At 45.8% G+C, this 27,376-nt stretch overlaps 1 protein-coding gene across 1 annotated transcript in view; it reads left to right on the top strand.

Moving 5' to 3' along the window:
- Positions 1–27,376, top strand: part of ush2a (Usher syndrome 2A (autosomal recessive, mild)) — a 1,282,968-nt gene that overhangs the window by 941,093 nt on the left and 314,499 nt on the right. The window contains exon 38 of the mRNA XM_070889457.1: positions 16,108–16,287. Within this exon, the coding sequence (XP_070745558.1) occupies positions 16,108–16,287 (180 nt within the window). The remainder of the gene's footprint in view (positions 1–16,107; positions 16,288–27,376) is intronic.

Genomic DNA, 27,376 nt, shown 5'->3' on the forward strand with positions numbered 1-27,376 from the left:
GCTAGGCAGATTGTTTGCACCTTAAGGAACTCCAGCACCATCGATACAGAGCCAGGCTCTCATATCGGGATATGTCTAAAGACACTTTCATGTGGAGACTAAGGGCAAAGTTTACCAAGACCACACCCCACTGACAGGTCCTTGCACACAGCGAATGACTTATCATAAAATTGTGCTGTTGATTTTCTGTGCATTGACATTAATGGATTTGAAATTTGTGGGAATGCACCTACAATTTTTTAATAAGTCACCCACTGCGTGCAAGGCCCTGCCAGCGGCAGGAGGTATCAGAACATTATGTCCTAAGATTCCTGAAAGAAGACTAAAGAATTAAGCAAACTCTTGGAGCAGACTTGAGAATGTCTTCCAGGACAGAAATAGCTCTGTCAGTGACTGTGCATTAGGTGACATCTCTGTCACATCTCCGAACCTTCAGTGCACATGTGCATCAGGCAGGTCACTGAAACATTGTTCACCAGTGAATTCATTAGTTTGTCTTTGAAACACAGTCAGCAGCAGAAAACAGCCACTTCTGCTTTGTGGCAGCATTCCCCAGCTTGACTGCATTCATGTAGCCACACATGCCCCTGCCTCCTGTATTAATGAAGAGAGAGGGCTGCTATTCTATGAATGTGTAGCTGGTCTGCAACCATGGGAACAGAATTATACTTGGGCATCTCACATGATTCCTTCATCCTATGGCATTTAAAAGTGCCAACATTACTTGAAGAGCCACAAAGACCAAAGGAATGGCTGTGGGGTATCAATGATATGCACTGCAGCCATGGCTGATATCGCCACAAGGAAAATGTCATGCATATTTCCGCCAAGGCCTTAGTGGTGCACATTATGAGTATCCTCAAATAGTGATTCAGATACCTGGACAGATCAAGGTGAGTGTTGCAGTGCAGCCAGTTCATTTATTTTTTATTTGTTCTTGGGATGTGGGTGATGCTGGCAAGGATACATTTATTGCCCATCGCTCAATGCGCTAAGAAGACATCTTTGGAATTCTCTACCCCAGAGGGCTATGGATGCTCAGTTATTGAGTATATTCAAGTCTGATAGATTTTTGGACGCTAAGGGAATCGAGGTATATGGCGATAGGATAGGAAAGTGGAGTTGAAGTAGAAGCTGTATTGATAAAAGATGGAATCACTGCAACAGTAAGAAATGATATTGGCTCAAATGATAAGAGTATTGAAACAGTTTGGGTGGAGATAAGGAACAATAAGGGGAAAAAGTCACTGGTAGGTATAGTCTATAGGCCTCCTAACAGTAGCAACTCTGTTGGTCGGAGCATAAACCAGGAAATAGTGGGGAAAAAAGGGAACAGCAATAATCATGGTGATTTTAACCTCCATTTTGATTGGATAAATCAAATTGGTCAGGGTAGCCTTGAGGAGGAGTTCATAGAGTGCGTAAGGGACGGGTTCCTTGAGCAGTATGTAACTGAACCAAACAGGGGGCAAGCTATCTTAGATCTGGTCCTGTGTAATAAGACAGGATTAATAAACAATCTCCGAGTAAAGGATCCCCTCAGAATGAGTGATCATAGCATGATTGAATTTCAAATTCAGATGGAGGGTGAGAAAGTTGGATCTCTAACCAGCGTACTAAGCTTAAATAAAGGAGACTATGAAGGTATGAGGGCAGAGTTGGGTAAAGTGGACTGTGAAAATAGATTAAAGTTTAGGATGGTTGATGAACAGTGGGGTACATTTAAGGAGATATTTCCCAACTCTCAAGAAAAATATATTCCAGTGAGGAAGAAAGGGTGTAAGAGAAAAGATAGCCATCCGTGGCTAACTAAAGAAATAAAGGACGGTATCCAATGAAAAACAAGGGCATACAAAGTGGCCAAAACTAGTGGGAGGACCACTTTGGTGGTAAAAACAGAGAGACAGACTATTATCTGAATGGTGACAGATTAGGAAAAGGGGAGGTGCAAAGAGACCTGGGTGTCATGGTACATCAGTCATTGAAGGTTGGCATGCAGGTGCAGCAGGCGGTTAAGAAAGCAAATGGCATGTTGGCCTTCATAGCAAGGGGATTTGAGTACAGGGGCAGGGAGGTGTTGCTACAGTTGTACAGGGCATTGGTGAGGCCACACCTGGAGTATTGTGTACAGTTTTGGTCTCCTAACCTGAGGAAGGACATTCTTGCTATTGAGGGAGTGCAGCGAAGGTTCACCAGACTGATTCCCGGGATGGCGGGACTGACCTATCAAGAAAGACTGGATCAACTGGGCTTGTATTCACTGGAGTTCAGAAGAATGAGAGGGGACCTCATAGAAACATATAAAATTCTGACGGGGTTAGACAGGTTAGATGCAGGAAGAATGTTCCCAATGTTGGGGAAGTCCAGAACCAGAGGTCACAGTCTAAGGATAAGGGGTAAGCCATTTAGGACCGAGATGCGGAGGAACTTCTTCACCCAGAGAGTGGTGAACCTGTGGAATTCTCTACCACAGAAAGTTGTTGAGGCCAATTCACTAAATATATTCAAAAAGGAGTTAGATGAGGTCCTTACTGCTAGGGGGATCAAGGGGTATGGCGAGAAAGCAGGAATGGGGTACTGAAGTTGAATGTTCAGCCATGAACTCATTGAATGGCGGTGCAGGCTAGAAGGGCCGAATGGCCTACTCCTGCACCTATTTTCTATGTTTCTATGTTTCTATGTTTCTAAAACTGGAAAGTTTTTAAAGCCGGCAAAGAACGACTAAAAAAATGATTAAGAAAGGGAAGATAGACTATGAAAGTAAATTAGCACAAAATATAAAAACAGATAGCAAGAGTTTCTATAGGTATATAAAAAGAAAAAGAGTGGCTAAAGTAAATATTGGTCCCTTAGAGGATGAGACCGGGGAATTAGTAATGGGGAACATGGAGATGGCAGAAACTCTGAACAAGTATTTTGTATCAGTTTTTACTGTAGAGGACACGAACAATATTCCGACAGTGGATAGTCAAGGGGCTAACTTAACACAATCACAATCACCTAAGGAGGTGGTACTCAGTAAGATAATGGGACTAAAGATAGATAAATCCCCTGGACTTGATGGCTTGCATCCTAGGGTCTTGAGAGAAGTAAAGGCAGGGATTGTGGATGCATTGGTTGTAATTTACCAAACTTCCCTGGATTCTGGGGAAGTCCCAGCAGATTGGAAAACTGCAAATGTAATGCCCCTATTTAAAAGAGGAGGCAGACCAAAAGCAGAAAACTAACATCTGTGGTTGGGAAAATGTTGGAATCCATTATTAAAGAAGCAGTAGCAGAACATTTGGAAAAGCAAAATTCGGTCAGGCAGAGTCAGCATGGATTTATGAAGGGGAAGTCATGTTTGACAAACTTGCTAGAATTCTTTGAGGAAGTAACGAATAGGGTGGATAAAGGGGAACCAGTGGATGTGGTGGATTTGGACTTCCAGAAGGCATTTGACAAGGTGCCACATAAAAGGTTACTGCACAAGATAAAAGTTCACGGAATAGGGGTAATGTATTAGCATGGATAGCGGATTGGCTAACTAACAGAGAACAGAGAAATGGTTTATTCTCTGGTTGGCAACCAGTAACTAGTGGGGTGCCGCAGGGATCAGTGCTGGGACCCTAACTGTTTACAATCTATATTAACGACTTGGAAGAAGGGACTGAGTGTAACATAGCCAAGTTTGCTGACGATACAAAGATGGGAGGAAAAGCAATGTGTGAGGAGGACACAAAAAATCTGCAAAAGGACATAGACAGGCTAAGTGAGTGGGCAAAAATTTGGGAGATCGGGTATGTTATGTATGTAACTATGTAATACTTGCCACCAGAGGGCAAGACTGTTGAAGTCCTAATGGTCACCTGCACACACATGCAGGGCCAGTATAAAAGGTTGGCTGCCATGTTGTTTAGGCACTCTGGAGTTGTAATAAAGAAGACTAAGGTCACACTAAGTTTAGCACACAGTACTCAGCCTCGTGGAGTTCTTCTATACATAAAGATTATAATGTCGGAAAGTGTGAGGTAGAAAAAATCAAAGAGCAAGTTATTATTTAAATGGAGAAAGATTGCAATGTGCCGCAGTACAGCAGGACCTGGGGGTATTTGTGCATGAAACATAAAAGGATAGTATGCAGCTACAGCAAGTGATCAGGAAGGCCAATGATATCTTGGCCTTTATTGCAAAGGGGATGGAGTATAAAAGCAGGGAAGTCTTGCTACAGCTATATAAGTTATTGGTGAGGCCACACCTGGAATAATGCGTGCAGTTTTGGTTTCTATATTTACAAAAGGATATACTTGCTTTGGAGGCAGTTCAGAGAAGGTTCACTAGGTTGATTCCAGGGATGAGAGGGTTGACTTATGAGGAAAGGTTGAGTAGGTTTGGCCTCTACTCATTGGAATTCAGAAGAATGAGAGGTGATCTTATCAAAATGTATAAGATTATGAAGGGGCTTGACAAGGTGGATGCAGAGAGGATGTTTCCACTGATGGGGGAAACGAGAACTAAAGGGCATGATCTTAGAATAAGGGCTGCCCATTCAAAACAGAGATGAGGAGAAATTTCTTCTCAGAGGGTTGTAAATCTATGGAATTCGCTGCCTCAAAGAGCTGTGGGACATTGAATAAATTTAAGACAGAAATAGCCAGTTTCTTAAATGATAAGGGGATAAGGAGTTATGAGGAGCGGGCGGGGAAGTGGACCTGAGTCCATGATCAGATCAGCCATGATCTTATTGAATGGCGGAGCAGGCTCGAAGGGCCGTATGGCCTACTCCTGTTCCTATTTCTTATGTTCTTATGTTCTTATTAGTTATGATCTTATTTGTTTGAAGCTTTACATTGAGCCCTGCCACTTCCTCCCCTTGTTCACCTGAAGGAGCAGAACAATATATATCATAATGGTGGCAGTAAGACACCTCTTGAAACTTAGCTTCACATGGCAAGATATTGCTGTATGTTTGTATGAAAAGCTGCAATGTTTGCGTGTGGCTCAATGTTGAATTCTTGTCTCTGAGTCAAAAGTCTGTGGGTTTGAAGCCCCACTCCAGAGACTTGAGCACATAATCTAGGTTGAGACTTCAATACAATACTGAGGGAGTGCAGTCCTGTTGGAGGTGCTGTATTTTAGATGAGGCGTTAAACCAAGGCCCAATCTGCCCTCTGAGTTGTATGTAAAAGATCCCACTGCAAAAAGAGTAGGGGAGTTCTCCTGGTGCCGAGGCCGATATTTACCTCTCAAACAACACCTAAAACATTTATTTGTCATTTATTTAATTGCAATTTGTGGGAGCTGGCTGTGTGAAAATTGGCAGTCGTCTTTCCTATATTACAACAGTGCCTATGCTTTAAAAGTACTTAGTTGGTTGTGAGGCCATGAAAGATGCTGTATAAATTAAAGTCTTATTTTCTGTATTAGGGGGACAAATGAATGAGTAAATAAGGAAATAAAGAACAAACAGCACAGAACACTTGCTATGAACTTGTGTGAGGCCTTCAACAATCTCCTCTATAGCCTCTATGACCAGAATCTCCACGGCTCTTTGCTCATAAGAATTTGATGACTCCTCGGGGCTGAAATTCACTGTCCCCAAAGGGACGGCTATCATGGGGTTTGTGCAGCCAATCGGAAAAATCGATCAGATGCCGCGGTCAGGTGTTTTTCCCTCCCCGGGCCATATTCAGCTCGGGGGAGATTTGAGCGGTGCGCACTTCCGCCAGATGTGACGCGGTAAAGCTGCAGTAAAGGAAGATTTTCTGCGGTGAGCTCAGCAGCGTGCGAGCCACTGAAAAGCGGCCAGGACAGGGAAATTCAGTGATGAAAAGGTAGGATTTTTACCAAAAGTGTCCCTGCGAGGTTTTCCAGTCAATGCACGAATGGAACACTGCTGGAGTTTTGCCGCGATTGAGTCCGTTTGGTAGGGAAATAGTTTTATTAATTTTAGTGTTTTTATTTCAGATTCCATCATCTGCAGTATGTTGCTTTTCATATCGTTTTATTAATTGTTTTAGCTCCATTAAACCTGCTGAGTGCTGCTCAGAGGTTTGCACATACTTTTGTACAACTTTCATGTCTGACTCTTTAACGGAGTTCCGTGGGCTGCAGACACCTGCTTGACAGGGTTCACCCTGAGGATGGGAGGAGTGTTGGGAGGGCAACACCTGGTCAGAAGCAGGGTGGCATGCAGGACAAGGCGTCGTGGTCAGCACTGTGCAGACAGGCAGCGGGCAAGGGAGGCAGCAGTCATGATTCATTCATTCTGCGTCAGACCAGTGTGCCCGCTGTCTTCACGGCCTGAATCGGGATTGCAGTTGCTGCTTGTGGACAAGGGATATCCCCTGTCCACTTGGCTGCTCACTCCACTGCAGTACCCCTCGACAGTGCTAGAGCATGCATACAATGATGCTCATTGTGCCATCAGGTGCATCATCGAGCAGTGCATAGGTATCCTTAAGCAGAGGTTCTGGAGCCTGGAGCGTTCGGGTGGATCCCCGTCGCCCCAGAGCTAGGAAGTATTGAACCATCGCCACCCTAGAAGGGCCGGATGCAGACTGGCCAGCACTCTCCTGGGAGAATGCGTTCTCACATATATGGAGGTGCCTGACATCTCCCCTGCAATCTCCCTCCATGCATTATGTACTGACGGTCTGCAAGATCGCCCCATGTCAGGAAATAGTATTCTTCTTCTGTCCTCCACACCGTCCATCATTGACTCCAGCTCCATATCAGTGAACCTGTTGGCTCTCTTTGCACCTCCTACACAATCCATCCTTTCAAACTCCTTCCAAACTCGTTCTCCCCTCAGGGCTTTGCTGCAAACCCTGGCTTTTAAAAAGCTGGCTCGTTAGAAACCCTTACCTGCATGCTGAATTTCTCAGTGGTCATGATGCTCAAATTAAGATAGCCACACCGCTGAAAAATCTACTTCAGAGGGGTTTATTAACGCTGGAACCCTTTTGTTCACTTTTGGAGCTGAATATGGGGTGGCCCAGCCCAAAACATTTTTGGCGCTAATGGCCTCACAAAGGTTTCCAGCAGAACTGAATTTCAGGCTCCTCATCTGCCTGCAACATTCTTCTACAAATATGAATCGCACATATGTTGAAAAGTGGATTAAGAGTGTGCCACCCAAGCCATCATCTGTGAGAATGTGAAAATGCAACATTCAGGTGTTTCATGCGGTAAGTGTGACTTGGTGCTTGTTGCTTGCCTCGTTTAATTGACCATACCGTCAACACTGGATATGGCAAGTAGATCACACAGTGCAGTGTAACAACATGAGCATGCAAGTCCACTTAGAAAGATAAAGATCGTCATACTTTCAGGAGTGGCTGAAAATGCACGAGAGTGAGCACCAAGCTTTCCTGCCAATATTGTGGAGATCTTGGTGCAAAAGGTGAAAAGAAGGAGAGACATCCTGTATCTGCTGGGGAGAAGGCAGCTCTCCAGTGGGAAAAAGTAATGGCGCAGATCAGTGCCAGGAGTATAGCTCCAAGAACATGGATGCAGTGCAAGAAGTTTAACAAGGCAAGGTAAGTGCATTCAATCTTCAAATGGTATATCCTACCAACTGCACCACTAGTCTCACCCACTGCTCAATTCACTACACTCCCATCACCCACCTTCCAATAATCTCTCAATCAGTACTCAAACCTAAAATTCATATGCTTTACCTCACCCTCACACACTTAGCAATGTTACAAGTCTCACACCCACAACTCACTGCTCGCAAACACTGACAGCTATTCAATCATGACAGCTACATCACCCAAACATATTGCTCACACCCACTGATACACTTCCCTCTTGCAGGAGAAGGTGGTACATAACAGGAGGCAACAGGAAAGAACTGGAGGAGAACAAGCTTGCATTTTGACACAGACAGTTTTCATTGCAGCGCAAACAGCTTCCGTCAAAGGTCTGAGTAATGTAGTGGATGCATAGACTGCTGCGTGGCAAGCTCAGACTGCTGTCATCGTGGTTCTGGATACCACTGTTCAAAGGGGCTCCTCGAGCATAACCACAGTTCATCAATTTGTTGTCCCAACAGATCAGTTGGATTGCTGAAGCAGCACCCCGGGAGAGTTGCAGTGGCTCCATGGAGCACAAACCTGCTGTCCTCTCTTAGGATGACAACTTTCCTGCCCTAACCCCTAGCACTCAGCCAGCCAGGCCAGACTGCTGTAGCCCAGGCCAATATGGTGGAGTCTGAAGCCAGGCTCTCTAGGCCCAGAGCTACTCGAGGTCACCCTCCAAAATCATCTGCAGTCTCCTCAATTGAAGGTCAGCAGCCTTCCACCATCCATATTGCAGCCACTGGGGAAGCACCTCATAGGAGCACTGGCAAAGACACTGGAAAAATAGACGTTAAGGGAATGTATAAGGGTGATTCATTTATTTTTGTTTGCATTATGCAATGATTGAATTCATAAAACTCGATTAGAATGTTCATTATCAGGTGATTTTTATTTTTGTGTTGTTAGAAAGAGGACGATGTGATGGTCAGTGATAGAGGAAAGATAAGGAGTGTGGGACTGTGGGTGAATGAGGAGGTATGGTTGAGGTTACAGGTAACACTCGTGTATTATTTGATCACTTAGAACCCGGATAGAAAGGGACTGTCTACTTTGTAGCCTCACTTTCTCTTCATATTCCTCCACTTTCTTTTACAGTTCCTCCTCCTCCTCTTCCTCGTGCTCCTCAACTTCTCACCTGATAGATGGTGGCAAGAACTCTTCCCTCATAGCGGTGAGGGTATGCAGCATGCAGCATACTAACACAAATCTTGATACCCGCTCAGCTGAGTACTGCAGGACTCACTCAGAAAGGTCCAGGCAGTGGAAACGTTGCTTGAGGACGTCGATGGTATGCTGTATAATGTTTCTTGTGGCTGCTTGGCTCTCATTGTAGGTATGCTGTGTACATGTACGTGAGTTCTGCATCAGAGTCATGAGCCATATTATGAGTGGATAACCCTTGTCACCCAGTAGCCAGCCTCTGACTTGCCATGGCAGGTGAAATACAGATGGCACAGCTGATGCTGTAGAATGAAAAAATCATGAATGCTGCCAGGATAACAGTCACCTGCATGATGCGTTGCCTGTGGTTGCACACGAGGTGCACTTTGAGGGAGTGGAATCCCTTTCGGTTCATGAAAATGGCCGAGTTCACATAAAGTGCACTCAAAGCAATGTGCGTAAAGTCAATGGCACCTTGCACAATGGTGGTAATCAAGATAGCTGCCGGGGTGGCAGTTTCCTAGGGAGTTCCCCTGCTGAATCAACTTTACTCTGTCATCTAACAACTACCCACCCTCAACCTCCCCCTAGCCCTAAAATACCCTAATAGGGGGAGGTTGAGGGTGGGTAGTTGTTAGATGACAGAGTAAAGTTGATTCAGCAGGGGAACTCCCCAGGAAACTGCCACCCCGGCGGCCATCTTGATTACCACCAATGTGCAAGGTGCCATTGACTTTACGCACATTGCTTTGAGTGCACTTTATGTGAACTCGGCCATTTTCATGAACCGAAAGGGATTCCACTCCCTCAAAGTGCACCTCGTGTGCAACCACAGGCAACGCATCATGCAGGTGACTGTTATCCTGGCAGCATTCATGATTTTTTCATTCTTTGGTTCGGTATTCACTAAGGAGGACACAAACAACCTTCCGGATATAAAAGGGGTCAGAGGGTCTAGTAAGAAGGAGGAACTGAGGGAAATCCTTATTAGTCGGGAAATTGTGTTGGGGAAATTGATGAGATTGAAGGCCGATAAATCCCCAGGGCCTGATGGACTGCATCCCAGAGTACTTAAGGAGGTGGCCTTGGAAATAGCGGATGCATTGACAGTCATTTTCCAACATTCCATAGACTCTGGATCAGTTCCTATGGAGTGGAGGGTAGCTAATGTAACCTCACTTTTTAAAAAAGGAGGGAGAGAGAAAACGGAATTATAGACCAGTCAGCCTGACATCGGTAGTGGGTAAAATGATGGAATCAATTATTAAGGATGTCATAGCAGCGCATTTGAAAAGAGGTGACATGATAGGTCCAAGTCAGCATGGATTTGTGAAAGGGAAATCATGCTTGACAAATCTTCTGGAATTTTTAAGGATGTTTCCAGTAGAGTGGACAAGGGAGAACCAGTTGATGTGGTGTATTTGGACTTTCAGAAGGCTTTCGACAAGTTCCCACACAAGAGATTAATGTGCAAAGTTAAAGCACATGGGATTGGGGGTAGGGTGCTGACGTGGATTGAGAACTGGTTGTCAGACAGGAAGCAAAGAGTAGGAGTAAATGGGTACTTTTCAGAATGGCAGGCAGTGACGAGTGGGGTACCGCAAGATTCTGTGCTGGGGACCTGCTGTTTACATTGTACATTAATGATTTAGACGAGGGGATTAAATGTAGTATCTCCAAATTTGCGGATGACACTAAGTTGGGTGGCAGTGTGCGCTGCGAGGCGGATGCTATGAGGCTGCAGAGTGACTTGGATAGGTTAAGTGAGTGGGCAAATGCATGGCAGATGAAGTATAATGTGGATAAATGTGAGGTTATCCACTTTGGTGGTAAAAACAGAGAGACAGACTATTATCTGAATGGTGACAGATTAGGAAAAGGGGAGGTGCAATGTGACCTGGGTGTCATGGTACATCAGTCATTGAAGGTTGGCATGCAGGTACAGCAGGCGGTTAAGAAAGCAAATGGCATGTTGGCCTTCATAGCGAGGGGATTTGAGTACAGGGGCAGGGAGGTGTTACTACAGTTGTACAGGGCCTTGGTGAGGCCACACCTGGAGTATTGTGTACAGTTTTGGTCTCCTAACTTGAGGAAGGACATTCTTGCTATTGAGGGAGTGCAGCGAAGGTTCACCAGACTGATTCCCGGGATGGCGGGACTGACATATCAAGAAAGACTGGATCAACTGGGCTTGTATTCACTGGAGTTCAGAAGAATGAGAGGGGATCTCAACGAAACGTTTAAAATTCTGACGGGTTTAGACAGGTTAGATGCAGGAAGAATGTTCCCAATGTTGGGGAAGTCCAGAACCAGGGGTCACAGTCTAAGTATAAGGGGTAAGCCATTTAGGACTGAGATGAGGAGAAACTTCTTCACCCAGAGAGTGGTGAACCTGTGGAATTCTCTACCACAGAAAGTTGTTGAGGCCAATTCACTAAATATATTCAAAAAGGAGTTAGATGTAGTCCTTACTACTAGGGGGATCAAGGAGTATGGCGAGAAAGCAGGAATGGGGTACTGAAGTTGCATGTTCAGCCATGAACTCATTGTATGGCGGTGCAGGCTCAAAGGGCCGAATGGCCTACTCCTGCACCTTTTTTCTATGTTTCTTTGTTTCTATGTGCATAAATCCCTACCTTAAACCCCTAACCCTGCGAATCCCAAAATCCGGGCCTACCTCAGGTCTCGCTCCAAGCCACCCATCGGCAACAACTCGGACGTCCGTGACTCCTGCAGCATCGACCTGGACCTTTGTTCCACCCCTCGATGACCACGACCTTCTCCTCCGACGTCGACACCGTTCCAGCTGCTCCACCCAATCCCCAACTCTCACGGTGCCCGGCAAGCTAGGTGAGCATCCGGCCAGGCGTCCGGGCCCCCAGTGGCGTTCAAACATCTCCAACAACGACCAGGCATTCGGGCTCGAAGCAGCGTCCAGACCTCTCCCCAGCGGTGACCGGATCCCCCTCCAGCAGTGACAGCTGTGCCTCTCCTCCACGACAGCGTTTTGGCCTCCTCCTCCTCCACGACGGTGGCTGGCCTTTCCCTCTCCTTCAGAGACGACTGGTCCTCTACTTCCCCACTAGTGACCTGGCCTCTTATGACTGGTAAGCATCATGGCTGTGATCTCCCACCTTGAACCCCAGTGGGCCACTGACCCTCCCAATGCCTGCCCCCAAACAAACCGCGGACCACCTACCATCAAGGGCGCTACTCAACGCCGAGACTGCGGTCAACATCTCGCTGTAGGCAATTAGGCCCAGATAGCAGTGCCTGGTCTCCAGTTGTCTTGGACCCCCTTGCCACTGGATCAAGACTTTGCTCAGTTAAGCCTGTGTGGTAGCCGGTGTGCAACTGCAACCCCACGTTAAAAGAGCTCGCGCACAGGCATCTTCCACTCCGTTAACATGAAGTTCGAGACCTGGAACAACAGGACCGTCATGGACAACACCAACAGTGACAGGCCAGAACACCGCACCGCTATAGTTGCCCGGGAACTTAGACGCTTTGCTATTGCATAGTTCGCACGCCAGACACGAGACTCCCAAAGCAAGCGCTCTACTCGGAACTCCTTCACGTCAAACGAGCCAAAGGAGGGCAGCGGAAACATTACAAGGACACCCTCAAAGCCTCCCTGATGAAGTGCAACATCCCCACTGACACCTGGGAGTCCCTGGCCAAAGACCGCCCTAAGTGGAGGAAGTGCATCCAAGAGAGTGCTGAGCACCTCGAGTCTCGTCGTCGAGAGCATGCAGAAATCAAGCGCAGGCAGCGGAAAGAGCGTGCAGCAATCCAATCCCACCCACCCCTTCCCTTGACGACTGTTTGTCCCACCTGTGACAGAGACTGTAGTTCTCTTATTGGACTGTGCAGCCACCTAAGAACTCATGTTAAGAGTGGAAGCAAGTCTTCCTCAATTCTGAGGGGCTGCCTATGATGATGATGATGGCACATTAGGAAGCCTGAAATCTATGCAATCCCTTGTGTTCACTCTGCCTGCTTGTCTCTGGCAAGAGGGAATTAGATTAAACTGTTTTTCTGTTTATAGAGCGCCGCAGTAATGTCCCTTATGCAGCAGTGCACTGCAAATTATGAAATGTTGGTATACCTACAGCAGCAACCTAGAAAGAGCCAGGCATATAAAAGTTAAGAGCCCCAGACACCTTGACAGCCAGAGGCAATCCAGTTCTTGTCCTGCTTTGAGGTTGTAGTTGTGGCTGCAGCAGTTGGCAGACTTTAGTCACAACCTCGTATGTGAACCTCACAGAATTTGAGGTCAGAGAATTGCTCCCTGAAGACACGTGACGGATATGGCCTCCAGCTGAGAGCACTTCTCCCTTTTCTCTTCCTCCCTCTTCTCGAAGCTTGTCCTGCTCTGCATGCTCTCAGTCATGTTCAATTCCTCGAGCAAACCCTACCAGACTACCCATCTCTGGAAGCAACTTGTTTCAGCGCAAGCTTTTAAAGGAAAGAAAAGTACTTCAGCACCAGCCAGACCACTCCCTGTAAATATTCAAACTTTAGGCAAATATAGGAAAGCTCCAAAAACACATAAAATTGCACCAGGAGCCAGAACAAATAATCCAGCAACAAACCTGCAAGTAGTTCATAATCCCTTTAAATAATGTTGGTGGGGTTCCCTTATTGCATTTAACGTCGTGTTCATCTGTGCAAGGTTAAGACAGGAGCGTTGGCTGGAGTGTAGAGTTTGAAATTGCCAGCACTGGTGTAAAATCAGCGTTGCACACAGATTGATGTCACAATCTGCCTGCTCTGCATGCTGCCGGTGGTCGATAGGTGCGCGTGCATTACCCTTTACCAAGATGGCGTCCTGTGCACTTTCTATCGGAAGTGTGCGCACGCATCTTGGACCCCATTTTTGATCCTTAGGTTGCCACATAGTGTCTAAAAAAACAGGTGCTACAGAGCCAATGTTCCCATTCATTTTTATTAATGTGAGCGGCTCCTTCAGGGGCTGGGCTGCCCATTCAAAATACTGCGCATGCGTGGTTTTTCCTATTTTAAAGCCGGTGTGCCTGCTGCGTGGGAGTTGCAGTACATGATCGCATAGCTTAAAGGGAACATTGTACAGAGCCAAATTTAGCCCCCAAACAATTGTCAAAATGCCGTGCATTTCCTTCAATGATGGTGCACCAAGTTTAGAGTGAGATGTAGTCAGTATGCATTGTAAGCCAACATTTTGAAATGAAGCTGCATGTTAACACATGTACCTTGACAACCTTGTGTAGTCCAGCAAACTTCTTCTGGACATTTTTCTCAGGTTCTTGCCACAGGTGAGACAGAATTTATTCCACCCATGCTGCTTTTAATTGCATGGTGGTCCTCACTTCCGAAAAGAGGGTCACCTAGTTCTGGAGGACCTCCAAAGTTGTTTCATTGAAATGTTCTTGCTTACTGTTTGCACTAAAAAGCAGCATGGAAGGAGTCAATACTGTCTTACCTATGGTCAGCATTAATGGTGATCAGACCAAGAGCTGCTGGTACCTAATAACCCATCCCTGCCCCATACATCATTTCCTGAGAACCAAGTCCACCAAATGAACTGACCTCACAAAATAATGCCAGATTAACAGAAGGCATCACAGATGTGCACAGCACTTGAAGAGCAGTGCATAGCAGCTAGGAAAGATCAGTGACAGGTGATGGACCCCAAACCTTCCTTACTTCAATGAGGAAGAAGTCATGCAAACGGTGGGCAGGGAAGCATAGATGATGTGGTAGATGGGAAAGTAGGAGATCATGTGGGCAATTAAGGGTTCATCTTGGGATTCTGCTTCTCTTCCCATTGCATCTTTTATTCTTTGACAGTTAATTATATCCTGAAAATTACATGTTGCTCATTTGATCTATCTCCCTTTTCTTCATCCATGTGTGTAAGGGGATGATTAGCCACAGCCAATACATCTGGCCCTGCCAGCACTTCAGAGCAAGTATCATCAGTCACCTTGTCCCTTACAAGCTCAGTGGCTAGCAGAGCCACTACACAGTAATGGAATGTGTCCGGAATGTGCTCAAATAATTTTGCTGTCTCTCAAGATAGCAGCACATGCATATCCTCCAGCCTGCCCCCTCTGACATCTGCACATGTGGTCGAAAAGGATGCAGGACAAAATTACTCAATCTTCTGTACGAGGTGCAGCCTGCAGCTGGTCCACCTTGTGAATTAGCTGCCATAAGATGATGGTCAAGTGACTCCTTTATCACTAGAGCAACCAGCCGCTTCATGCATTCCTGCAACTCAGATAGAATTTGGAGAAGCACGTAGTTAGGTGTAAGACCTCATATGTCGCACACTGGCACTAACAGGGAAACACAGCACGAAGAATTAGCAGGCACTTACACACAATGGGATTATATAGTATTTTAATTGATCTAACTTTGTTGTGCAGGCAGATCTTATTCTTTGCAAGGTTTGGATGTAGCTGTCATCTGGTGGTATGACTTTAAGTTGTGTAATTTGTAACAGCATCATAGATGATCTTTTGCGCATTACTATCAAAGAAATGTGAGCATTCTTTTATGATATATCTTGAATTCTGGTTTAGTTTTACATACGTTAAATGAAACAAAATGTGTGCTTGCAAATCACTTTCCCCAGATTGAATTTATAGCCCATCCTGATCGCCTCCCTCCCCTTCAGATTGCTGCCTCGACACCTCTCTTGATTGCCGTCAAGCTGCCTGGTTATGCCCAGTAGGTGTCTGCGACTCGCCGGTCTCATTTAAGTGAGACCTGAAGACCAATATTGATTGTGCTTCAAGCTTACCCATTCAGTGATTGTTTTGTGCATCACTGCTGGTGCAAACACATTTCTTGGCCTTCAACTGAAGACATCCTGTGCCTAATTTGGAAACTTATTTCTGTTATATTCAGCATTCTGCCTTATTGTATATTTTACAATTTTAGAAAGTACCTAGTCTGTTACAATATCAAGAATGTGAATATAATATATTGTGTTCAAGTAATATGCTACTTGTTCTTTCTACTGTTGGCAGAAGCATAACATTGAGCTGTAAAGAAAATCTGAAATTAAAACAGAAAGTGCTAGAAATGCACAAGTTTAATCAGCATCAGAAAGAGTAAGAGAGGTCAATGTTTTAGGAGCTTTTATTAATCCAAATAGAGAGAATGATGGAAGGTTTGACTTGAAATATTAATCTTTTGTGCTCTTCAGATGCTGACTTACTGGTTGTGCAATTCTAACATTTGCTGTTTTTTTATATTTTTATGTGAAATTGATTGTTGTACTCAACTGAATCCTGTTTAAACACACTCCCCAATTGTAATATTACATATACATCTTTAAAAGGCATCTTTCATTGTGTATAAGCTCTAACTACATCTTTTACCTCTTTTACAGATAAAAATAACTATTCTGTGAGGTGGCTAACCCAGAGGTTATACAAAAGTGCAGAAGCTGATCTATGGGTATCCATAAGAGGACTTCTCCCCTTTTCCAACTACACTGTGCAAGTAAATGCCTCGAATAGTCAAGGATCTGTGATAAGTGATCTTGCAGCAATAAAGATGCCTCCTGGGGGTAAGCATTTGTAAAAGAGCATTTTTTCTAGCAGTTTGTAAGATTACAATTGTTCCCCTGTATAAATCGTGCTAGCTTCTGTAACGCAACTAATCAATTAGAAATGAAATATAGTACATGGTATAAACTTCACTGAGAAAAATTCAGCAACCATTGAGGGATGTCTACAAAAAGAATATTGACATGATGCACAAAAAAAATGCATAGGAATTTTAAATCATTGTTACAAGTTTAGGGTCTTGCCTAAGGTATCCGCTCCAAATTTTTTGAAGGTAGACTCAGAAAGCACCTGGTGGGATAAGGACATATAAGAATAGTTCAGCGACTTTATTTCACAGTAAGTGGACATACAGAACAAGAGTTATGATTTGAGATATGTAATTCAATCAGTACAACATAGTACACAAATAATCAACATGCTTTTCTTTCCTACATCACTGGTTAGTTTGCTTGACTTAAATAAAATAACTCCTAACTACCCTTAGGCATTTTCCTTCCAGGTGTCAGCTTCTGCTCGATTATAGCACTCTCGCCTGTGAGTTAGAAGGTTGTGGGTTCAAGACCCACTTGAAAAACTTGAGCATGTAATTTAAGCTGACACTTCAATGCAGTAGTGAGTCAGTGCTGCAACATTGAAAGTGCTGGCTTTTCGGATGAGATGTTTTACTGAGGATTGGTCTGCCCTCTCAGATAGATGCAAATAATCCCTTTCACTATTGGGAAAAGAAAAGGGCAATTCCCCTAACCACCCTTTAACCTTTAATCCTTTAACTAACAGCACCAGAACAGATTATCTACTGATTTATCTTGTTGCTGTTTGTGGGATTTTGCTGTGTGCAATTTGGCTGCTACATTTGTCTATATTACAACAGTGACTATACTTCAAAGGTATTGCATTACCTGTGAAGTGCTTTGAAATTTCCTGAGGATGCGAAAGGTGCTATATAAATGCAAATTCTTTCTATCTAAGCCTGACCTGTGGCTCTTGTTCAAAATCTGTTCCTACCTTTATCTCCTTGTATTCACAGCCAGAAGGGTAGGCATGCCAAGCACTTCTGGACAAGCATCTGGAATCAGATACTTCCCAAAACAATGGGAGACAGCTGTTATCAAGACAAGCTATCAAATTGCTTATTTTTTTTAGCATTTTAGCCACCTTTCATTTCAGTGCCTGTTTTACTTTGCTGAATACACTTTGCTTTGAAACATAACATTTAAAAGTAACTTTTTTTTCAAAATCCTTTCTGTGGAAAAATGGGCTCATTCAAGCACTTCACTCAGCACAACTGTCAATCCTGCTAGAACCCAGAAGCCCAAAAATTTCATGGAAATCTGGCCAAGTGATGTGAAACTGCTGTGCCTGATGCCTCTGACTCCTTGCAACAACTGCAATTCCATGTATCATGCAGCTAGGTACACCTATGTTGTCTGCTGGGCCTTGAAACTCTTTTGAGTTCACCTGAAAAAAAACATAAACATTAAACCATGACACCCGCCTGGGTGACACGGCAGACATTTTCAAGGCCCCTTTTTTTTTTTCCTTTTTTTGTGGGTTTTTTTTTCCTTTTTTTTGGTTTTTTTTTTGGGCCTTGAATTACTGGCGTGGACCCTACAGGTGAACCATTGTACACTCCTCATATAGTCTTGCTAGTGTGTGTGTCAGCTGGTGGCTCAGGAGGTATCACTCTCTAGGTGGGTGGGACTAGGGGTGAGCAGGTGCTGCTGGGTGCTTGATTACTGCAGGGAGTTGGAGTGAGTTTGTGAAAAGTTGGTGTTGGGATTTTGGGTTGTTTTTTTTTTCAGGTTTTAGGGCCATTTTGCCCATAAACAGCAGCCATATGTCTGCTGAGGGGTCTGGAGTGCCTTAATTATGGGGGAAAATGTTGGGGGAAGGGAGAATGAAAGGCCCAAAGATTTGGGCCGGGACCCCAGGAGGTTTGGAAAACAAAACACGATGGTGGTTCAGTGCGAGGATAGGGAGATACGAGCTTTGAGATATTATCCAGGCGGTACATGAGGGGAGGGAAGCTTCTTTGCCTGCCGACCAAAGCCGAATGTTGGGTTTGAGGTGACGGTCAGTGGCTGAGAGGAGGTGGAAAGAATTTTACTCAGTTTGAAGGTTGGTGATAAGTTCCTGGATGTATCTCTGCTGTATTTTGAAGAGGTGGTGGTCTCATTCTGCCTGTTTATATTGAGGAAGATGTGCTAATAAAAAAGCTGAAGTCGTGGGCATTAAAATTTGCTCAGCAATAAAAAGGCGATACTATCCAGGAATGCGGGTAGTAGATGGAACCCATTATGTAAAGCTATGGTTCCCAGAGGGCGTGCAGCCATTACCCTACAGCATGAACTTCGAGACAATGGAAGGAGTGCAGTACTTCCGGGTACTGCATGATAACCAGGTGAAGGTTTGCTATTATTGGCTTGGACACGACAATCTTGTAAGAAGCTGTCCAGACCTGTACTGTTATAACTGTGGCGAGTCTGGACATATCGCACAGAGCTGTAAGGCAAAGAGCTGTGGGGTGTGTCACAAGGCCCCACCGCTGTGAGTCTGAGGCAGAAGGAAGCCCCTTGAATGATGAGGAGATGGGAGAAGGAGCAGGAGGTGTGAGTGGAGTGGCCAGAGGAGCGGAGCAGGCGGAGGACACAGGTGGCGAATGGAATGAGAACAGGATGGAAATGGTGGAAAACACATCAAGTACGGTGGAAAAGGACAAAGACAGTGGAGGGCAACACGAGTCGAAGGCAGAGTCGAACCATAATACGCTTGGCTCTCCCTAAAGAATCAGGTATCCATGGGGGGAGCGGAGGCGGGAGTGGGGTGCAGGGTACGTGTAAGTTCTGCAAAGAAAGATGGGGAGTTGGACATCTCAAGGAACAGGAGGGGACAAGATAAGGAGTTAGGTGCAAGATGAGGAGGGATAACCCTTATAATAAAGGATGGAATAAAGACAGTAGAGAGAAAGGATCTTAGCTCAGAAAATCAAGAAGTAGAATCAGTTTGGGTGGAGCTAAGAAACAGCAAGGGGCAGAAAATATTGGTGGGAGTTATTTATAGGCCCCCAAACAGTAGTGGTATTGTAGGGCACAGTATAAATCAGGAAGTTAGAGGTGCATGTAACAAGGATAATACAGCAATCATGAGGGAATTTAATCTACATATAGACTGGGCAAACCAAATTTGCGGTAAAAGTTTGGAGGAGGAATTCATGGAATGTATGCAAGATGGTTTTCTAGATCAGTTTGTTCAGGAACCAACCAGGGAACAGGTCTATTTTAGATCTAGTATTTTGTAATGAGGAAGGATTAATTAATAAGCTTACAGTAAAGGGGCCCTTAGGGAAGAGTGACCATAATATAATAAAAATTTATATACAGTTTAAAAGTGATTTAGTTAAATTCTAACCTAGGGTCTTAAATCTAAACAAAGCAAACTACGTAGGTATGAGGGACAAGTTGGCTAAGGTACATTAAACTACATTAAAAGATATGATGGTAGACAAGCAATGGATAACACTTAAAGAATTAATACATAATTTAAAACAAACATACATTCCATTAAATCATAAAAACCCCACAGGAAAAGTGGTCCAACCATGGCGAACAAGGGAAGTTAAAGATAATATTAGATCAAAGGAAGAGGCCTATAATATTGCCAAAAAGAACAGTAAGCCTTGTTAAGTCCTGACTCTAATGTACTGACTTACACGAGACACATGCTGAAGTCAAGGTCACTCAGGAGGCACCTTTAATTCCAGCTCTCCAGTGCTGCACTTGCCTGAGACCTCCTTTTATATACCTCAGTGGGACAGGTATGGAGTTTCTCCTGCAAATGCACCACTGGTGGTAAGGTATGCTTATTGTTACAGGTCATATCCAGTTACAGTCATGTATAGCATGGTAAGATACAGTTATATACAGTAATGTGAGATACATGACATCACCCTCCCCCAAGGTCTTATTGCCTTTATAGATTCAGTCTCTCAGGTGGTCTGCACTCTCGCGTGGAGCGTCTTAGTTGTGGTTCAGTTGCTTGCCTTGGTGCCTGTTTTTCGTTCGATGTGATTGCTGGTATCTCGCCTGGGCTGTCTGTTTCTTTCGGTGTGATTGCTGGTATCTCGTCTGGGCTGTCTGTTGAGACTGCCCTTTCCTCAGGTTGTTCCACCTGTCTGTCCACCAGGTGTGGTGTGAGTTCCACATTGTAGTCTGCCTCTGGTTCTTCAGTGTTATCAGTGAATCTACTTTTTACTTGGTCTACATGCCTCCAGCAGGTTTGGCCATTGTCCATTTGTACAACCAGTAGCCTGTTTCCTTCTTTGTCTGTTACTGTCCCTGCAAGCTATTTGGGACCCCGGCCATAGTTTAGCACAAACACTTTGTCCCCTATCTCATTCCACCTCCCCCTCGAATTTCAGTCATGGTACTCAGTTAGCTTTTGATGCTTAGCCTCAACAATTTCATGCATGTCTGGGAGGATTAACGAGAGCCTGGTCTTTAAGATTCGTTTCATCAATAGTTGCGCGGGGGGAACCCCAGTCAACGAATGCGGATGAGATCTGTATGCAAGCAGCAGTCGCGACAGGCGGCTCTGCAGCATGGGACCTTGGATTCTGAGCATGCCTTGTTTAATGATCTGCACTGCTCGCTCTGCCTGGCCATTGGAGGCCGGCTTGAAAGGTGCCGTCTTAACGTGATTTATACCGTGGTCAGCTATAAAATCGTGAAATTCTGCGCTGGTGAAGCATGGACCATTATCACTGACCAATATGTCAGGAATGCCGTGCGTTGCAAACATGGTTCTAAGGCGCTCCACAGTGGTGGAGGTGGTGCTCGAGTTTAAAATGGTGCACTCGATCCATTTTGAAAATGCATCAACGACTACGAGGAACATTTTGCCCATGAATGGGCCCGCATAGTCTACATGCACCCACGACCACGGTTTGGTGGGCCAGGGGCTTAGGGGGGCCTCCCTGGGGGCATTACTGAGTTGAGCACAAATGGTGCACCGACGGACGCAGAGTTCCAAGTCCGCGTCAATGCCAGGCCACCAAACATGAGATCTGGCTATGGCCTTCATAAGGACGATCCCCGGGTGCTCGCGATGGAGCTCCCGGACAAACGCCTCCCTGCCTTGTAAGGGCATAACTACTCGGCTGCCCCACATCAGGCAGGCTGCCTGTAGTGAGAGTTCATGCATGCGCCTATGGAAGGGTTTGACCTCCTCGGGGCAGGCATCGCGAGCCTCTGCCCAGTCACCGGTTAATACGCATCTTTTAACTAGAGATAACGTGGGGTCGCTGGTCGTCCAGGCTCTGATTTGGCGAGCCATCATGGGCGAACCTGTGGATTCAAAGGCATTGATTGCCATGATCATCTCACAGTCCTGTTCGTCGGACCCTTCTGTGGTCGCCAGGGGTAGCCTGCTAAGCGCGTCGGCACAGTTGTCTGTGCCTTATTGTGTAGTCGTAAGCCGCCAGCATGAGTGCCCACCGCTGAATGCGCACCGAGGCGGTGGCGTTGATTGCCTTCCACTCGGATAGTAGGGATGTGAGGGGTTTGTGGTCGGTTTCTAACACAAACTTGGCCCCGAAAAGGTATTGGTGCATCTTTTTGACACCGTACACGCACGCGAGTGCCTCCTTCTCAACCATACCGTACCCGCGCTCCGCCCGCGAAAGTGACCTGGACGCATAAGCAACGGACTGCAATTTACCCGCATCATTGATGTGCTGTAAAACGCACCCGACCCCGTATGCTGACGCATCACACATAAGGACTAACTTTTTACCTGGGTCAAAAAAGGCTAAAACACTCTTGGAACATAGAAGGTTGCGTGCCTTATTGAAGGCGCATTCTTGGGCGTCCCCCCAAAACCAATCGCACCCCTTTCTGAGTGGCACGTGGAGAGGCTCCAGCAGCATGCTCAAGTTCTGCATAAAGTTCCCAAAGTAATTGAGTAGCCCGAGAAAGGCGCGCAGTTCCGAGACATTCCAGGGCCTGGGTGCCAGGCGAATCACTTCGGTTTTGGATTCGGTTGGGCGGATTCCATCAGCGACAATCCTTCTGCCCAAAAATTCAACCTCAGGCGTGAGAAATAGACACTTGGATTTCTTAACTCTTAGGCCTACCCGATCCAATTGACTTAGTACTTCCTCAAGATTGCGGAGATGAGAGTCGGTGTCCCTGCCCGTGATGAGTATGTCACCTTGAAACACAACTGTCCCCGGGATGGACTTGAGCAGACTCTCCATGTTGCGCTGGAATATAGCAGCTACCGACCTGATGCCGAATGGACATCGATTGTACACAAAAAGGCCTCGATGTGTGTTGATGGTGGTGAGTAGCTTAGACTCTTTGGTCAGTTCTTGCGTCATATACGCAGATGTGAGGTCAAGTTTCGAGAAAAGTTTTCCTCCAGCCAACGTGGCAAATAGGTCCTCTGCTTTGGGCAGTGGGTATTGGTCCTGTAGGGAGACTCTGTTTAGGGTAGTCTTGTAATCCCCACAGATTCGCACGGATCCATCAGGCTTCATGATGGGGACGATGGGGCTTGCCACGGGAGAAATTATGCCTTCCCGCAGAAGCCGGTCCAGTTCGTTTTCAATCTTTTCCCTCATCACATAAGGCACAGCTCTAGCCTTGTGATGGACCGGTCTGGCATTCTGTGTGATGTAGATTCTAACTTTAGCCCCTTTGAAGGTGCCCACACCTGGCTGAAAGAGGTGTTCAAAACGGCTTAGAACTGTTGAGCAGGAGGTCCGTTCCTCTGACGACATGGCGTGAACATCATCCCATTACCAATTAAGTTCTGCTTGCCAGCTTCTCCACAACAGGGCTGGGAGATCCCCGGGGACAATCTACAGGGAAAGTCGGTTCACCATCCCTTTGTGTGTGACTGAGAGCATGGCGCTGCCAAGGACTGGGACGATTTCTTTAGTATAGGTCCTTAGTTTGGTGTTGATCTTTGTGAGTTTTGGTCTGTTGCTTTTGTGCGGCCACAACTGTTCAAATTGTTGAACGCTCATGAGGGATTGACTGGCCCCCGTGTCCAGTTCCATGTTGACGGGTATCCCGTTGAGTAGAACCCTCATCATAATTGGAGGCGTCTTGGTGTAAGAACAGTGGACATTGATCGTGTTAACCTGCTGTACCTCGGCATCCCGTATACTGTTCCATCCGTCTTCTGGTCCGCTTTCCGACCCTTCCGATTCGTATACCAGCCGAGTTGCTATTTTTCTGCACATGCAAGCCAGATGCCCTGTGTAGTTGCAGTTTCTGCAAACGGCATGCTGAAATCGACACACCCTGGTTGAGTGCCTTCCCCCACATCTCCAACACCGACCGTTTCCGAAGGATGAGCTGCTTCTGGCTGATCTCCCTTGAGCTTCTCACAATCTGTTGTTGATTGCTCGCATTGTGGGTTGATGAGGTGTGATCGGCCGTTCATGTGGCCCTTGATTTTGATGGCTTCTGCGCCACTGTCTGCTGTTGAAGGCCTGCTCTCCTGCCTTTGTCTGTGTGTGGGGGTAGCGGTTTGTTTCACAATGTGAACCCCTTGTTCCGATGCCTCGTTGGTTGTCGTACCCGAAGTATAGATCAGCCTCGTTTCTTCTTCGCCTGCCAAGAACGTCTGTGCGACCAGTGCTGCTGCCTCTAGAGTCAAGTTCTCAGTCTCTATAAGCTTTCGGAATATGCCTGCATGGCCTATTCCTTCAATAAAAAAGTCTCTCAGTACTTCTCTCCTTAGTTCATCGGGGAACTCACATGAACCAGCCAGCCTCCGAAGTTCCGCCTCGAAGTTGGGTATGCTTTGGCCCACACAGCGTCTGTAGTTGTAGAACCTGTGTCTGGCCATGTGTAGGCTGCTTGCTAGCTTCAGGTGGTCTCTCACCAGTGTGCTCAACTCCTCAAACGACTTGCTTGCTGGTTTCTCGGGTGCCAGCAGGTCTTTCATTCAAGCGTATGTTTTCGAGCCACAGCTGGTCAAGAGATGGGCTCTTCGCTTGTCTGCCTTATCGTCGCCCAGCCAGTCTTTGGTCACAAAGCTTTGCTGGAGTCTTCCTATAAAGTCATCCCAATTGTCTCCAGCATTGTATTTCTCATCTGAGCTGTTGGTAGCCATTCTGTGGATTCTGTGATCCCGTAACTCGTCGCCACTGTTAAGTCCTGACTCTAATGTACTGACTTACACAAGGCACATGCTGAAGTCAAGGTCACTCAGGACCTGCACCTTTAATTCCAGCTCTCCAGTGCTGCACTTGCCTGAGACCTCCTTTTATATACCTCAGTGGGACAGGTATGTAGTGTCTCCTACAAGTGCACCCCTGATGGTAAGGTATGCTATTGTTACAGGTCATATCCAGTTACAGTCATGTATAGCATGGTAAGATACAGTTATATACAGTAATGTGAGATACATGACAAGCCTGATGATTGGGAGGATTTTAGAATTCAGCAAAGGAGGACAAGAAATTGATAAAGAAAGGGAAAATAGAATATGAGAGTAAATTGCGAGAGACATAAAACAGACTAAAAGTTTCTATAGGTATGTAAAAAGGAAAAGAGTAGCAAAAGTAAATGTGGGTCCCCCTACTGGCTGAAACAGGAGAAATTATAATGGGTAATAAGGTAATGGCAGATAAATTAAACAAATACTTTGTGTCTGTCTTCACAGAAGAATGCATAAAAAATCTTCTGGAAATAATGGAGAACCAAGAGTCTAGCAAGAATGAGGAATTGAAAGAAATTAGTATTAGTAAAAAAATAGTACTAGAGAAATTAATTGGACTGAAAGGTGATAAATCCCCTGGACCTGATGGCCTACATCTTAGACTATAGAGATAATGGATGCATTGGTTGTCATCTTCCAAAATCCATAGATTCTAGAACAGTTCCCATAGATTGGAAGGCAGCTAATGTATCCCTGCTATTTAAGAAAAGAGGAAGAGAGAAAGCGGGGAACTACAGACCAATTAGCCTGACATCAGTAGTAGGGAAAATGCTAGAATCTATTCATCATAGGCGGTCCTTCGTATCAAGGATGACTTGCTTCCACGCCAAAAAGGGATGAGTTCACAGGTGTTTCAATGAGGGACCTGAAATTCCAGGTCCCGAAATACATGTTGAAGGGTAGAAGATGCCTGTTGTACACCAGCCATGGGCTTCACAGAGCTAGGTCTTGGTCCAGTGGCAAGAATTAACCAAGACAACTGGAGACCAGCTCTGCTGCGTAGACCTAGTGCGCACACATGTTGCAGTGTAGACTGGCCCGTGCTGCCCCTATTATTGAGAATCTATTATTAACGATGTGGCAACAGGACACTTCAAAAATAATAATGAGATTGGGCAGATTCAACACGGATTTATGAAAAGGAAATCATGTTTGACAAATCTGTTAGAGTTTTTTGAGGTTGTAACTAGCAGAATAGATAAGGGGAAACAGTGGATGTGGTGTATTTGGATTTTCAGAAGGCACTTGATAAAGTGCCACACGATGTTATGAATCAAAATTAGGGCTCATGGGATTGGGATAATATACTTGCGTGGATTGAAGCTTGGTTAGTGGACAGAAAACAGAGAGTAGGAATAAACGGGTCATTTTTGGGTTGGTAGGCTGTAACTAGTGAGGTGCCACATAGATTGGTGCTTTGGCCATAGCTATTCACAATCTATATCAATGAATTGGATGAGGGGACCCAAGTGTTATATATCCAAGTTTACTGATGATACAAATCTAGGTGGGAATGTAAGAACATAAGAAATAGGAGCAGGAGTAGGCCATTTGATTCCTCGAGCCTGCTCTGCCATTCAATAAAATCATGGATGATCTGATCTTGACCTCTACTCCGCTTTCCTGCCGCTCCCCAGAATCCTTGACTCGCCCATAGTTCAAAAATCTATCTATCTCCATCTTAAATATATTCAATGACCCAGCCTCCACAGCTCTCTGGAGTAGAAAACTCCAAAGATTCACAACTCTCTGAGGGAAGAAATTCCTCCTCATCTCTGTTTTAAATGGGCAACCCCTTATTCTGAAACGATGCCCTCTAGTTCTAGATTCCCCCATGAGGGAAGCATCCTCTCTGCATCTACTTTGTCGAGTCCTTTCAGAATCTTAATATGTTTCAATAAGATCACCTCTCATTCTTCTAAACTCCAATTAGTATAGGCCCAACCTGCTCAAACTTTCTTCATAAGACAACCCCTTCATCTCAGGAATCAAAATGAGTGAAACTTCTCTGAACTTCCTCCAATGCAAGTATATCCCTCCTTAGATAAGGAGACCAAGGGGCCAAAATTGCCCCTCCTGATAAGGCCTCTGGCCGCCTGAAAGCGGCGGACAAGGGGCGGTGTGGAATGGCCACCGACTCTCCGCGGAGGGGCTGCCATTTTTTAAATTGCCATTTCTCAGAGTCAGGTACCGCTCCACCCATTTTCCCGCCACGGCATGCACGCACCGACCCCTTCCCGCAATTGCCCCGTGGGAAATATCCCTTTTGCGAAATTGCCCCGTGTGAGCGGCGACGCCGCCGATTGTTGCCACTTGACGCTTTCCCTTGGGGGAAGCTGTGTGTGCCTGGGCGCTGGGTCTGCCCTTAAAGGGAAGGCCCACTGCCGGCGCCTCCATTTTATTTAATTGTCGGCCGACTCCAAGATCGGCCCGACTATGGTGGCCATGGGTTCGGCCTGGCCGTCAACAGGCAGCCCACCACTCCCTCTTGGGTACCGGGCCGCTGGCCCAGCCAAAACCCTCCCTTGTGGCCCAGTGAGCCCAACTAAACTTATTGCCGAGCTCGCAGCGGCCCTCCCCTTTAACTGAAGGGGAGGGACATTGTGACGCATCAGCGCGACGCAGCACATCCGCACCGCGCTATTATCATCAGCGATGCGCTGATGCATCGGAGCGATGGCCGCACTGATCCAAGGGCACTTCCACCCCACAGCCTGACCAAAAAAATTAAACAAACAAGTAAATATCACTCAAGTTTCTGCCATGGATTGGGGTGGAAAAAAACTACAAAACTGGTGAGTGCGCCACTTTTTCATCCCCTTAGTCTCCTTACTGAAGGAAGGATATACTTGCCTT

Source organism: Pristiophorus japonicus, chromosome 9, assembly GCF_044704955.1.
Source record: "Pristiophorus japonicus isolate sPriJap1 chromosome 9, sPriJap1.hap1, whole genome shotgun sequence".
Classification (NCBI taxonomy): Eukaryota; Metazoa; Chordata; class Chondrichthyes; family Pristiophoridae; genus Pristiophorus; species Pristiophorus japonicus.